The sequence below is a fragment of the Eschrichtius robustus genome, chromosome 14 (genome assembly GCF_028021215.1).
Source record: "Eschrichtius robustus isolate mEscRob2 chromosome 14, mEscRob2.pri, whole genome shotgun sequence".
Taxonomy (NCBI): Eukaryota; Metazoa; Chordata; class Mammalia; order Artiodactyla; family Eschrichtiidae; genus Eschrichtius; species Eschrichtius robustus.
Window position 1 is genome coordinate 8,594,648 of NC_090837.1, and position 15,083 is coordinate 8,609,730.

The window sequence follows — 15,083 nt, forward strand, 5'->3', positions numbered from 1 at the left end:
AAAATGTGGCATATACACACAAAGGATTATTACCAGGCCATAAAAAGGAATAAAGCGATGATTCGTGCTGCAGCGTGGATGGACCTTGAAAACATTATGCTGAGTGAAATAAGCCAGACCCCAAAGGCCACGTACTGAATGATTCCATTTATATGAAATGAGAACAGACAAACCATAGAGACAGAAAGTGGATTGGTGGTTGCCAGGGGCTGGTGGGGAGGAGGAATGGGGACTGACTGCTAATGGGTACTGGGTTTCTTTTCGGGATGATGTAAATGTTCTGAAATTAGACAGTGGTGATGTGAATATGCTAAAAACCGTTGAATTGTACACTTTAAAATGGAGAATTTTATGCTGTGTGAACTACATTTCAGTTAAAAGTGCAGTGACTCCCGTCCCCCTCCCAGGATTATACCTGGGAAGCAATAGTTGGTTACTTGTTGGGTTGGCTGTAGATGGCGTTCACCAAAAATAAAGGCCTGGCCTTGAAGATGAGACAGGTTGATGGGCCAGGAGGGCATGTCCAGTGATGGCTCAAGTGAGACAGATGGTACCAGGGGTACTGGACAGACAGTACAGGCCAGCTCTCCTGGAGTACAGGGTCCCCTGGCAGCTGAGTAGGCCAAGACTAGCTTATGCCAGGCCTTGAATGTCAGACTGAGGAGTTTAGACCTTATCTTGTTGGCAGCCAGGGAGCCGTGGAGATTTGAGGAGCAGGCCAGTGAGACTTGGTGATGGCTTTGGCTGCTGTATCCCTGGTGGGCGTCTCTCAAAGGCCTGCCATCAGCCACAAGCCCTGGGAGCTGGCAGGCGGCGGGGGCTGGGGTGTGGGGAGAAAGGAAGAGGTAGACGGGACTCGTGGAGTGGCACGAGGCAGGATGTTGCCTGGAATCTCCCCCAGGTGGCTGAGCCTCCTCTTCTTTCCTCCAGATCCTGGTGAAGACCATGATACGAAAACGCTCCTTCGGGAACCCATTTGAGGGCAGCCGGCGGGAGGAGCGCTCGCTGTCAGCGCCTGGAAACCTCATGTGAGTGTCCACCTGCCTTCCTCTCGGGTGGGGAGCTGGAGGCTGAACGCAGGGCAGCCCCGCCCAGCCGACTCTGTGTGGGCCCAGCCCTGCAGCCGCCGTGTCCAGGAAGACTCAGACCAGCCCCACTGGGCACGCTGGGGAGACCCGAGCAGCCGCTGGCTCTGGTTTTGCCCCACCCTGGACTCAGCCCGCCTCCTTTGCTGACAGCTAATCCACAGGGAAGTTTGACCTTTCTCAGGGGGACTTGCACTTTAGCGAGGGTGGGGGAGTGGTTGACAATCAGAAAGGCTGTTTGACCCCAAAGCATGCATGCTTGACGGTTGGATTTTGTCCCTGTGATGGGTGAGCAAGGCCAGTCTCGCTCATGCGACCCCACGTCTCATGGCGGAGAGGTGTCCTGCTCCTAACTGCCCTGCCAACAGCTCCGTGAAGCTGGTGTTTGGGGTCTGAGTGTCTCTGGGGTGGGGGACAGGAATCCCGTGGATCCCAAGTGTCCCTTCTCACTTCCCTTTTCCCTCCCCTCTGGCGATTCCAGCAAAAAAACAACCAGGGAGTGTGAGCCCCTGTCTGAGCCCAAGGTAACGCCTGCCTGCCTGTGCCTTAGCCTCTGCCAGGGCCTGGGGGCGGGGGCAGCTGCAGAGCACGGGGCATCCCCACCCAGGCGGACGTTCCTTCCAGCCCAGGCTGCTGTGCCCAGGCTCACCTTGAGCCTCCGGACCCAGGAAGAAAACGAGGGGCATCCAGGGGCTTGGACCAGACGGCGGGTTGTGCATGTGGACTGGGGCTGCGGGTGCATGGCGCTCCACCTGGAATGCCTGTGAACTCACCCAGGTCTTAGAACTAGTCGGGCACCCACGTATGCTCAGTGCACGTCAATGGCATTGAAGCTGTGTCACAGCCGAGGCAGCCCCTGCTCTGGTTCAGCGGTCAGAGCCTAGATCGGGCATGCTGCGCTCGGGGGCTCCCCTCTGGGGCTCTCCAGCATCCACCCTTTCTTCTCTGATGGGTTAAGACCTAGAAAATAAGTCCCCTTCCAGCCTGTTGCAAATGACTGTGAGAGTCCCCTGCCTCTGGGGAGGATCCAGACCTTCTCACCAGTCAGCCAGCCTCCTCCAAACACATATCCAGCTCAGTAGTCCCAGCACCTCCCAGCACAGATGAGAATTTTTGTCCCCGTAAGACTGAGGTGACAAATACTTGCACCCCTGCTGCCACTTGCCCCCCCACCCCGTGCCTGTGGCAGGACAGCAGTCCCAGTACTCTGCCCACTGAGCCCAGCTCACCACCTCATTATCAGCTGGGAGCTCCAGGCAGCCATTTCTAAGTTTTAAAAGCAGCTTTATTGAGCTATAAATCACATACCCATTTAGAGTGTATAATTCAATAGTTTTTAATATATTCACAAAGTTGTGCGACCATCACCACAATCAGTTTTAGAACATTTCCATTAGCCCAAGAAGAAATCCTGTACCCTTACCTCTCACCACCCAACTCCCCCGTTCCCCAGCCAGCACGAATCTACTGTCAGTTTCTATAGATTTGCATATTCTGGACATTTCATATAAATGGAATCATATAGTATATGGCCTTTGTGTCTGGCTTCTTTCACTCAGCGTAATGTTTTCAAGGTTCATCTATGATGTAGCATGTGTCAGAACTTCATTCCTTTTTTTCTTTTTTAATTATTATTTTTTATACAGCAGGTTCTTATTAGTCATCAATTTTATACACATCAGTGTATACATGTCAATCCCAATCGCCCAATTCAGCACACCACCATCCCCACCCCACCGCGGTTTTCCCCCCTTGGTGTCCATACGTTTGTTCTCTACATCTGTGTCTCAACTTCTGCCCTGCAAACTGGTTCATCTGTACCATTTTTCTAGGTTCCACATACATGCGTTAATATACGATATTTGTTTTTCTCTTTCTGACTTCACTCTGTATGACAGTCTCTAGATCCATCCACGTCTCAACAAATGACTCAATTTCATTCCTTTTTATGGCTGAGTAATATTCCATTGTATATATGTACCACAACTTCTTTATCCATTTGTCTGTCGATGGGCATTTAGGTTGCTTCCATGACCTGGCTTTTGTAAATAGTGCTGCAATGAACATTGGGGTGCATGTGTCTTTTTGAATTATGGTTTTCTCTGGGTATATGCCCAGTAGTGGGATTGCTGGCTCATATGGTACTTCTATTTTTAGTTTTTTAAGGAACCTCCATACTGTTCTCCATAGTGGCTGTATCAATTTACATTTTCACCAACAGTGCAAGAGGGTTCCCTTTTCTCCACACCCTCTCCAGCATTTGTTGTTTGTAGATTTTCTGATGATGCCCATTCTAACTGGTGTGAGGTGATACCTCATTGTACTTTTGATTTGCATTTCTCTAATAATGAGTGGTGTTGAGCAGCTTTTCATGTACTTCTTGGCCATCTGTATGTCTTCTTTGGAGAAATGTCTATTTAGGTCTTCTGCCCATTTTTGGATTGAGTTGTTTGTTTCTTTAATATTGAGCTGCATGAGCTGTTTATATATATTGGAGATTAATCCTTTGTCCGTTGATTCGTTTGCAAATATTTTCTCCCATTCTGAGGGTTGTCTTTTCGTCTTGTTTATGGTTTCCTTTGCTGTGCAAAAGTTTTGAAGTTTCATTAGGTCCCATTTGTTTATTTTTGTTTTTATTTCCAGTACTCTAGGAGGTGGATCAAAAAAGATCTTGCTGTGATTTATGTCAAAGAGTGTTCTTCCTATGTTTTCCTCTAAGAGTTTTATAGTGTCCGGTCTTACATTTAGGTCTCGAATTCATTTTGAGTTTATTTTTGTGTATGGTGTTAGGGAGTGTTCTAATTTCATTCTTTTACATGTAGCTGTCCAGTTTTCCCAGCACCACTTATTGAAGAGACTGTCTTTTCTCCATTGTATATCTTTGCTTCCTTTGTCATAGATTAGTTGACCATAGGTGCGTGGGTTTATCTCTGGGCTTTCTATCTTGTTCCATTGATCTATGTTTCTGTTTTTGTGCCAGTACCATATTGTCTTGATTACTGTAGCTTTGTAGTATAGTCTGAAGTCAGGGAGTCTGATTCCTCCAGCTCCATTTTTTTCCCTCAAGACTGCTTTGGCTATTCGGGGTCTTTTGTGTCTCTATACAAATTTTAAGATGATTTGTTCTAGCTCCGTAAAAAATGCCATTGGTAATTTGATAAGGATTGCATTGAATCTGTAGATTGCTTTGGGTAGTATAGTCACTTTCACAATATTGATTCTTTCAATCCAAGAACATGGCATATCTCTCCATCTGTTGGTATCATCTTTCATTTCTTTCATCAGTGTCTTATCTTATAGTTTTCTGCATACAGGTCTTTTGTCTCCCTAGGTAGGTTTATTCCAGGGTATTTTATTCTTTTTGTTGCAATGGTAAATGGGAGTGTTTCCATAATTTCTCTTTCAGATTTTTCATCATTAGTGTATAGGAATGCAAGAGATTTCTGTGCATTAATTTTGTATCCTGCAACTTTACCAAATTCATTGATTAACTCTAGTAGTTTTCTGGTGGCATTTTTAGGATTCTCTATGTATAGTATCATGTCATCTGCAAACTGTGACAGTTTTACTTCTTCTTTTCCAATTTGTATTCCTTTTATTTCTTTTTCTTCTCTGATTGCCGTGGCTAGGACTTCCAAGACTATGTTGAATAATAGCGGTGAGAGTGGACATCCTTGTCTTGTTCCTGATCTTAGAGAAAATGCTTTCAGTTTTCCACCATTGAGAATGATGTTTGCTGTGGGTTTGTCATATATGGCCTTTATTATGTTGAGGTAGGTTCCCTCTATGCCCACTTTCTGGAGAGTTTTTATCATAAATGGGTGTTGAATTTTGTCAAAAGATTTTTCTGCATCTATTGAGATGATCATATGGTTTTTATTCTTCAATTTGTTAATATGGTGTATCACATGGATTGATTTGCGTATATTGAAGAATCCTTGCATCCCTGGGATAAATCCCACTTGATCGTGGTGTATGATCCTTTTAATGTGTTGTTGGATTCTGTTTGCTAATATTTTGTTGAGGATTTTTGCATCTATATTCATCAGTGATATTGGTCTGTAATTTTCTCTTTTTGTAGTATCTTTGTCTGGTTTTGGTATCAGGGTGATGGTGGCCTCATAGAATGAGTTTGGGAGTGTTCCTTCCTCTGCAATTTTTTGGAAGAGTTTGAGAAGGATGGGTATTAGCTCTTCTCTAAATGTTTGATAGAATTCACCTGTGAAGCCATCTGGTCCTGGACTTTAGTTTGTTGGAAGATTTTTAATCACAGTTTCAATTTCATTACTTGTGACTAGTCTGTTCATATTTTCTATTTCTTCCTGGCTCAGTCTTGGAAGGTTATACCTTTCTAAGAATTTGTTCATTTCTTCCAGGTTGTCCATTTTATTGGCATAAAGTTGCTTGTAGTAGTCTCTTAGGATGCTTTGTATTTCTGTGGTGTCTGTTGTAACTTCTCCTTTTTCATTTATAATTTTATTGATTTGAGTCCTCTCCCTCTTTTCTTGATGAGTCTGGCTAATGGTTTATCAATTTTGTTTATCTTCTCAAAGAACCAGCTTTTAGTTTTATTGATCTTTGCTATTGTTTTCTTTGTTTCTATTTCATTTATTTCTGCTCTGATCGTTATGATTTCTTTCCTTCTGCTAACTTTGGATTTTGTTTGCTCTTCTTTCTCTAGTTCCTTTAGGTGTAACGTTAGATTTTTTATTTGAGATATTTCTTGTTTCTTGAGGTAGGCTTGTATAGCTATAAACTTCCCTCTTAGAACTGCTTTTGCTGCATCCCATAGGTTTTGGATCGTCGTGTTTTCATTGTCATTTGTCTCTAGGTATTTTTTGATTTCCTCTTTGATTTCTTCAGTGATCTCTTGGTTATTTAGTAACGTATTGTTTAGCCTTCATGTGTTTGTGTTTTTTACTTCTTTTCCCCTGTAATTCATTTCTAATCTCATAGCGTTGTGGTCAGAAAAGATGCTTGATATGATTTCAGTTTTCTTAAATTTACTGAGGCTTGATTTGTGACCCAAGATGTGATCTATCCTGGAGAATGTTCCATGCGCACTTGAGAAGAAAGTGTAATCTGCTGTTTTTGGATGGAATGTCCTATAAATATCAATTAAATCTATTTGGTCTATTTTGTCATTTAAAGCTTGTGTTTCCTTATTCATTTTCTGTTTGGATGATCTGTCCATTGGTGTAAGTGAGGTGTTAAAGTCCCCCACTATTATTGTGTTACTGTCAATTTCCTCTTTTATAGCTGTTAGCAGTTGCCTTGTGTATTGAGGTGCTTCTATGTTGGGTGCATATATATTTATAATTGTTATATCTTCTTCTTGGATTGAGCCCTTGATCATTATGTAGTGTCCTTCCTTGTCTCTTGTAACATTCTTTATTTTAAAGTCTATTTTATCTGATATGAGGATTGCTACCTCAGCTTTCTTTTGATTTCCATTTGCATGGAATATCTTTTTCCATCCCCTCACTTTCAGTCTGTATGTGTCCCTAGGTCTGAAGTGGATCTCTTGTAGACAGCATATATATGGGTCTTGTTTTTGTATCCATTCAGCAAGCCTGTGTCTTTTGGTTGGAGCATTTAATCCATTCACGTTTAAGGTAATTATCGATATGTATGTTCTTTTTTTTTTTTAATATAAATTTATTTATTTATGGCTGTGTTGGGTCTTCATTGCTGAGCGTGGGCCTTCTCTAGGTGTGGCGAGTGGAGGCTTCTCATTGTCATGGCTTCTCTTGTTGCGGAGCACAGGCTCTAGGCACGCAGGCTTCAGTAGTTGTGGCACATGGGCTCAGTAGTTGTGGCTTGCGGGCTCCAGAGCTCAGGCTCAGCAGTTGTGGTGCACGGGCTCAGTTGCTCCACGGCATGTGGGATCCTCCTGGGCCAGGGATCGAACCCGTGTCCCCTGCATTGGCAGGCAGACTCTTAACCACTGCGCCACCAGGGAAGCCCCAATATGTATGTTCTTATTACCATTTTCTTAATTGTCTTGGGTTTGTTTTTGTAGGTCCTTTTCTTCTCTTGTGTTTCCCACTTAGAGAAGTTCCTTTAGCATTTGTTGTAGAGCTGGTTTGGTGGTGCTGAATTCTCTTAGCTTTTGCTTGTCTGTAAAGCTTTTGATGTCTCCATCGAATCTGAATGAGATCCTTGCTGGGTAGAGTAATCTTGGTTGTAGGTTCTTCCCTTTCATCACTTTATGTATATCATGCCACTCCCTTCTGGCTTGTAGAGTTTCTGCTGAGAAATCAGCTGTTAACCTTATGGGAGTTCCCTTGTATGTTATTTGTCATTTTTCCCTTGCTGCTTTCAATAATTTTTCTTTGTCTTTAATTTTTGCCAATTTGATTACTATGTGTCTCAGCGTGTTTCTCCTTGGGTTCATCCTGTATGGGACTCTCTGTGCTTTCTGGACTTGGGTGGCTATTTCCTTTCCCATGTTAGGGAACTTTTCGACTATAATCTCTTCAAATATTTTCTCTGGTCCTTTCTCTCTTTCTTCTCCTTCTGGGACCCCTATAATGCAAACGTTGTTGCATTTAATGTCCCAGAGGTCTCTTAGGCTGTCTTCATTTCTTTTCATTCTTTTTTCTTTATTCTGTTCCACAGCAGTGAATTCCACCATTCTGTCTTCCAGGTCACTTATCCGTTCTTCTGCCTCAGTTATTCTGCTATTGATTCCTTCTAGTGTAGTTTTCATTTCAGTTATTGTATTGTTCATCTCTGTTTGTTTGTTCTTTAATTCTTCTAGGTCTTTGTTAAACATTTCTTGCATCTTCTCGATCTTTGCCTCCATTCTTTTTCCGAGGTCCTGGATCATCTTCACTATCATTATTCTGAATTCTTTTTCTGGAAGGTTGCCTATGTCCACTTCATTTAGTTGTTTTTCTGGGGTTTTATCTTGTTCCTTCATCTGGTACATAGTCCTCTGCCTTTTCACTTTGTCTATCTTTCTGTGAATGTGGTTTTCGTTCCACAGGCTGCAGGATTGTAGTTCTTCGTGCTTCTGCTGTCTGCCCTCTGGTGGCTGAGGCTATCTAAGAGGCTTGTGGAAGTTTCCTAATGGGAGGGACTGGTGGTGGGTAGAGCTGACTGTTGCTCTGGTGGGCAGAGCTCAGTAAAACTTTAATCTGCTTTACTGTTGATGGGTAGGGCTGGGTTCCCTCCCTGTTGGTTGTTTGGCCTGAGGCAACCCAACACTGGAGCCTACCTGGGCTTTTCGGTGGGGCTAATGGCAGACTCTGGGAGGGCTCACACCAAGGAATACTTCCCAGAACTTCTGCTGCCAGTGTCCTTGTCCCCACGGTGAGCCGCAGCCACCCCCACCTCTGCAGGAGACCCTCCAACACTAGCAGGTAGGTCTGGTTCAGTCTCCCCTGGGGTCACTGCTCCTTCCCCTGGGTCCTGATGTGCACACTACTTTGTGTGTGCCCTCCAAGAGTAGAGTCTCAGTTTCCCCCAGTCCTGTCGAAGTCCTGCTAATCAATTCCCACTAGGCTTCAAAGTCTGATTCTCTAGGAATTCCTCCTCCCATTGCCGGACCCCCAGGTTGGGAAGCCTGACGTGGGGCCCAGAACCTTCACTCCAGTGGGTGGACTTCTGTGGTATAAGTGTTCTCCAGTCTGTGAGTCACCCACCCAGCAGTTAAGGGATTTGATTTTACTGTGATTGCACCCCTCCTACCGTCTCATTGTGGCTTCTCCTTTACCTTTGGATGTAGAGTATCTTTTTGTTTTGTTTTGTTTTTTAAAATTGTTTACCCATTTTTAAAAAAAATTATTTATTTATTTATTTATTTATTTATTTATGGCTGTGTTGGGTCTTAGTTTCTGTGCGAGGGCTTTCTCTAGTTGCGGCAAGCGGGGCGGGGGCCACTCCTCATCGCGGTGCGCGGGCCTCTCACTATCGCGGCCTCTCTTGTTGCGGAGCACAGGCTCCAGACACGCAGGCTCAGTAATTGTGGCTCACGGGCCTAGTTGCTCTGCGGCATGTGGGATCTTCCCAGACCAGGGCTCGAACCCGTGTCCCCTGCATTGGCAGGCAGATTCTCAACCACTGCGCCACCAGGGAAGCCCCCACCTTTTATTTTTAATGAGATCAAAGTTGCAAGACACCAAAGACTGATATTGGCCCAGAGGACTTTACTGCCTCTTTATTCCCTCACCTCAGTCCCAGCAGCACCTGGGGATTACCTGCCCTTGCCCTCAGCCCACAGGTGGGATGCTTTGGTTGTCCCAATGGTCCAGCACTCTGGAGCTCTTAGGGCTCAGTCAGTCGTTAGAGGCCTTGGGCCCATGGCCCACTAGCCGTCTGCAGGGAGACCAGCTGGTGTGAGCAGGCCGCTGTAGGGCCTCACTGGTTATCCAGTTACAACTCTCCTCCCAGGAGACTTGACCCCCTATTCTTTGGCAGAAACGTAAAAGCCAGTGAGTGTGAGTTTTAAACAAAGAGGAGTTTCTTCCTAGGAATGTACAGACACCATGCTTGCCCTTCCCTCGTGCAAGGGCAGTTGCCCTTCGGGCCTAGGGCACACAATAGACATGAGTCCTGCATGGCAAGCCCAACGGCTCCCCTTAGGAGGGGCACTGTTTGCTTGATGATGGCAAAGGGTTTGGGCCTCTCCTTAGGGACTTTCCCTCACATTTCCCATCGCACTGCCCATGTCTGTCACCCCAGGCAGCTCTAGCTGGGGACACCAGGACACTTCTTCCCACCAACTTGGTCTCCTGCTCTGATCACACATTGCCGAGTTGAGGGCCCTTCTCTTCGTCGGAGGTGTCCCTTGGGCCCGTGTGCGGAGGGCAGTTCTGTTGACAACCATTTCCTGAAGGCTGGCTATGTGCCAGGCCAAGTCAGGCGTGCTGCTTGTTGCCCCCAGAAAACGCACCTGGGGGCTGAAGACAAGTGTCACGGTTCCTGTCCTGCAAGAGCTTAGAGCCTAAAGCCCTCGGTGAACAGGCCCCAATGTGGAGCCCACACATGACTTGTGACATGTGCCATGATTTTAGGTGTTAGGCCCCTAGATTCACAGCTATTTTTATAGTTCCTTTCTATTTTTGCACATGATGCTGATTTTCCATTTACGGAGGGGATACAAAGTCTCCTTTGAAACTTTCATGTGAGCAAGCAAAACGGGGGAGAGAATCTAAAAGAAGTTAAGTAAATAACGTCCGTCCCAGGTGGTGTGGGGCCGTGGGAAACCTTGGTTCAGGGCCGTGCCAGCATTGCGCTGGGTCTTAACACAGGTTTTCTGTTTGGTGAGCAGGAAGCAAGGCAGCGAAGACAGCCTCCGGGGCCCCAACCCGCCTCCCGTGGGGGAGGAGGAAGCGCTCTTGTGAAAGGCGGCCCAGGCGTGGAGAGTTGGGGGACCCTGGCCCCCGGCTCCGGCAAGCGGACGCATCCTCCGCGGCCGGACGAGGCGATGGAGTAGCTGCCGGACCTCGACCTCGCATGCACGTCTCACCTCTGGGGGCTGCGCCCTGCGTTTCCATAGCAGCATGTCCTACGGAAACCGAGCACGTGTGTAGAGCCTTGACCATCATCTCTGGTTATTGTTGTTGTTGTTGTTTTTCCCATTTGTTTGTTTGATTTCTTTATTGTTTTAAAGGAGACAAAAAAAAAAAAAGACGACTCCATGACATCGACCTTGGCCGCTGGCTGGCTGAATGGGAGGGTGTGAGGAGTTGCAGACCCAAAGCCACGTACATTTGGGGACAATTGCTTTTTAAAATGTTTTTATGCCAAAAATCCTTCCTTGTGAACTCAGAATCATGTCAGATATACCAAGTGAATGTGTGTGGAGTTTGAAAATCGGGGAAAACTGGCAGGAAACTCTGGTGGTGTGGTCTGAGACCACACTCGCTGCATTTGAAAGGGAGGGGAAGAGCGGGTGTGACTTCACGCAAAACCCCAAGCCCCGAACCGTGGCACCTTCTAGAACTGTGGACTCAAGGAGTCAGGACAGGGCTAGCCCTCAGTAGCTGCAGGGAGCTTCGATGCAACTTATTCCTAAGAAGGACTTAAAATTTTTTTTTATGAGTAGAGCTGTAGTCAGGAAAACGGAAAGGGCTTGACACTTAACAGCTTCACAGGGGGGATTTTCCAGCCTCAGAGGGGCATTCAGTGGTTGTGGTGGGACATCTCCCCTAAAGGACTGAACGAGTGTGTTTCTTTATGACAGCCGCTCAAGGCTGAAACTTTTCTTCCATAGTTGAGGGAGCTCTGGTAAATCTCTTGTTAAATTACAAAAACTTCAGGGTGAAATCCTACACTTCCATGTACATTACATGGCTTAAGAGTAAACAACAACAAAAAATACTTTCAATTTTCTAACCAGTCTGAACTCTAGAGCAGTTCAGAGATCATTTCGAGCTTCCAGGATCTCTCCCATGGCTTCAGGGATGTGATCGGAGTTAGAGCCAATGAAATCTGTGCCTGTGTATTAGCAGCTCACCTTGTTTATAACCTGTGTATTCTAGAGGCTGCTAAGGTTCTGTTTTCTTCTTAAATACTAGCTGATTGTTGTAGTCAACGAAACACTTATCCAGTTTCTGGAGGGCCAGTTAAGAAATACTTTCATTCAACTGAGACACAAATGATCATCCTTACCGGCAAAGCTCTGTTTGGATCTACACAATAACTTTAGGGCACCCTTTAAGAGAAGATTACTGAAACCTAGAGCAGTCCTCAGGTCCAAGGGAACCAGGGCTTGGTACAGGGAGTTCCTTTTTGTAGCCAGAAGTCCAGAAAGAAAAAATTTACCTTTTTGACTTCCAACTAACCTTGGGAAGTTTGGTTGCAGTTCAAGTGGACTTCTTCCAGAGCCACATGTAGGTGAGTGTGAAGTTCAAGAGGGAGGAAAATTGGAAGGACTTTGTCTTCCTTCCTTCTTTGGAATTCCCAGTGCTCTGTGGAATCTGGCTTGGGGGAAATAGTGTCAGTAATTGGGCTCAGAAGGACGTGCTTTCCTGTAGTTTCTGGCTGATCAGTGTTGGTATGAGGACTTTTTGCGGAGAGACAGAGAAGCAGGCCTTGTTCCCCCATCCAGCGCGTTCGCAGAGCCCGGGTGTTCTTGGCTTCCATCAGTCTTCATAAGCTCTTGACTGTCGTTTAGCCAGACTTTTCTTGCTACCTTAAAAGCAGTACCGAGTTAGAGAATGCTGGTTTCCAAGAGCAAAGGACACCCATCTGCTGGAGGGTCCTCTGGCCTGCTTGCTTTCTTTCTGTAATCTGGTACTTCCTCTCACCTCCTGTGCTTGTTTAAATTTACAGGCTCCAGCCTTCCTGGGAGCAAACAGGGTCTGGTTAGTTTGCAGTAAGCACCTTGCAGTGGTTCAGGTCAACCGGTCCTTAGTCTTAGTCCTAGCCTGTCTGTTTGGACTCTGGCCTGGCCGAGTGGCTCGCCCAGGGAGGGCGGGCAGCATGCAGAGCCTCTGCAGAACTCCTCCTGTGTTTACACAACTGCATCGGGCGACGCCATTTCTCCCACCACGAAACTCTCCGTCTAAGGGTTCACATGTGGAATGCCAGCAATCAGGCAGCACTGAGCTATGTAGGTGGGTGGGTTGGGGGAGGCCCATGTTCATTACTTTTTTTTTTTTTTTACACTAAGAAACACCAAAGAAAGCTGTGGAAAGGAACCGCCCCACTGAGAAAAGTATAAACAGAGAGGGCTGTAACATAAAGCATTAGAGCTACTTGGAGCGCCAACTCTTGGGGTTTGTCTCCACTCCTAAAGCACAAACACTGATTTTTTTCAAAAGCCGGCTCTGTCAGGAAAGGGCAGAAGCTTTTCCAGGTGAGCAAAAAGGATGCCTATCTGTCTCTTCCATTACTGGCTCATCTGTGGGACCAGTTTGGTGTAAGCAAGCGGTGGCCTGCACCTGTGGCTTTGAAGCAGCACATGTTCTCTACCCATCTTTCTTCTGTCCTGTTCCACTTCCCCATCTATTCCGCAGCCTGGCCAGTGGCTCCCATAAAGCCTTATCTAGCCCCTTGTTGGCACTTGGGGCCCGAGAGGCCATCTCCCCTCTGGTCTGGCCTTTTCCGTGAGTTAGGGCTCCCCTCCTCAAAGCCTTTCAGGACAAGGAGGGGAAAGCTGTGCATTTAGACACAGGCTCCACCTGTCGCTCTCACCCATCTTCCAAAGGGGAGCTTCACGTTGCCAGGGGAAAGAACCAAGACCTCCACTCACTTCCAAGGTGCTAGGGAAGGTTTCAAGGTCGTTGATTCCCATCTTCTCTCCAGCTTGACGGGCCGAGTTTCGTGGGACTGCTGACTTTTCTATCCTGTGATTGATTTCATGCCCGATGCTTCTGTTTTATTCCTGATCCCTTCTACTATGCATTTTCCTTTTATCAGGTGTACAAAGTTAAATACTGTGTATTTATCACTAAAAAGTACATGAACGGTGTTTTTCCACAAATGTTTAAGCTTCTCTGTAAACTTGAAATAAACAGACAGCAAAATGGTGCAAAGCCTGGGCCTCTTTGGGATGTTTTTGTTGTTCGTTTAATTAAGTCAGTGCTCTCGAGGTCATCTGTCCTTATGTCTGTTTTCCTTCCTTAAGCTGACAGCAAGATCAAATGCCCATCAGGGCTGATGTACTCAGCAAATCCCTAATTTAAGCATGTTCTAGTACCTCGCTACTCAGAGCGTGGTCCCCGGATCAGCCGTGTCAGCATCACCTGGGACTGGGTTAGAAATTCATATTCCCAGGCCCCAGTTAAACAAGATCCCCAGGTGACTCACCTGTATGCTGAAGCTTGCAAAGCACTGCTCTGCCACGCAGGTCACTGCCAGACAGGTTCTTCTGATGGAGACCAAACAGGCGAGCAGCTATGGGAGCAGTTTTAATCACACATTGAATACGTCCTGTGGGTAGGCATGCAACGTGACACTTCACCCGTGAGGTAGGTATTGACCCCATTTTGTGGATCATCATTTGTAAACCGAGGCTCAGAAAGTACGCTGAGTTTGTCAGCAGATGCAGTGTTCTGCAGAGCCTCGATGGTTGCCGGTTTTCACGGCCTCTGGAGACTATTTTAGAACGGTTGCTTTCTCCAGACTGCGGGCTGAGGGTTCCCTGTATTCTAAACGTGAACCTAGCCCACAGGATTGCTTTACTAGCTTTGAACTTCACTTTTCTGTTATCAAGCGGCAGTAGATGAAATCTGAAAGATCCCTGTTCCATTACTGCAGAAATGCAACATTGAAATACTGGCCTTCCAGAGACAAGAGCAGGTGTTCCTATTCAAAGACCCCACTGAGAATCTGATGAAAGCGAGCAGAAATGCACACAGGTGCATCACTTTGCACGGTTTTTAGGGGTTTCAGAATCTCCCAGAAGGTCATCCATGGATGCAAGGCTGAAGGAACCCTACTTAAGAGGCAGTGCCAAGAAGTACCAACAAGTGGGGCTGTAGCAGAACGCAAGATGATTCTGGTGAGTTAAAGGGCAATGCCACCCCCAGCCCTCATCCCACCTGGCTGTTAGCATTCCATCTTAGAAAAGGGAGACTGAAAGAAGTCTTCCTCACTCCAGTAACCATCACTCCTTAGCCTGCAAGATAATAAGCCTTTCCTAAAAATTCCAGCTCCATGTGACTGGTGTGTTCAAGCAGGCATTTTTCAGAAATGTAGCTTGAACCAGAACTTCTTCAAAGGGGTCTGTAAACTTCTTTCTTTTTCCCCCAGAGCAAGAAAAGCCCAGGTTGGCCATTTATCCCGCAGAAGCAGAGCACTTCTAAAATAAACGTTCCCTTCAGCAGTTGGAAATGAATTCATAACAAGGAGGAGGGGCAGGCTGCTTTCTTTAGGGAGATCCTGAACACCTGATGCAGAATGAAGTCGGTGTGAAGGCGAAGCTAGAAATAGCTTCATTAACATTTCAAATCGGTGGCAAGGTAGGTGTAGGGGGTGCTGCTTTTGGTTGGAGGTTTCTGGAAGGCAAATGAGGAGGGAGGATAAGCCACCTTCATGTCACCT

At 46.2% G+C, this 15,083-nt stretch overlaps 1 protein-coding gene across 8 annotated transcripts in view; it reads left to right on the top strand.

Moving 5' to 3' along the window:
- CAMKK2 (calcium/calmodulin dependent protein kinase kinase 2) overlaps positions 1–10,532 on the top strand; it is a 52,696-nt gene extending 42,164 nt beyond the window's left edge. For 6 of the 8 annotated variants that reach the window (XM_068562271.1, XM_068562270.1, XM_068562275.1 and 3 more), the window contains 3 exons: positions 931–1,028; positions 1,567–1,609; positions 8,372–8,582. In XM_068562271.1, the coding sequence (XP_068418372.1) occupies positions 931–1,028; positions 1,567–1,609; positions 8,372–8,449 (219 nt within the window). In that variant the 3' untranslated portion in view covers positions 8,450–8,582. Of the gene's footprint in view, positions 1–930; positions 1,029–1,566; positions 1,610–8,371; positions 8,583–10,362 lie in introns of those variants that run through there. The other 2 variants (XM_068562274.1, XM_068562277.1) reach the window with 1 other exon arrangement.
- Positions 10,533–15,083: the final 4,551 nt, after the last annotated feature.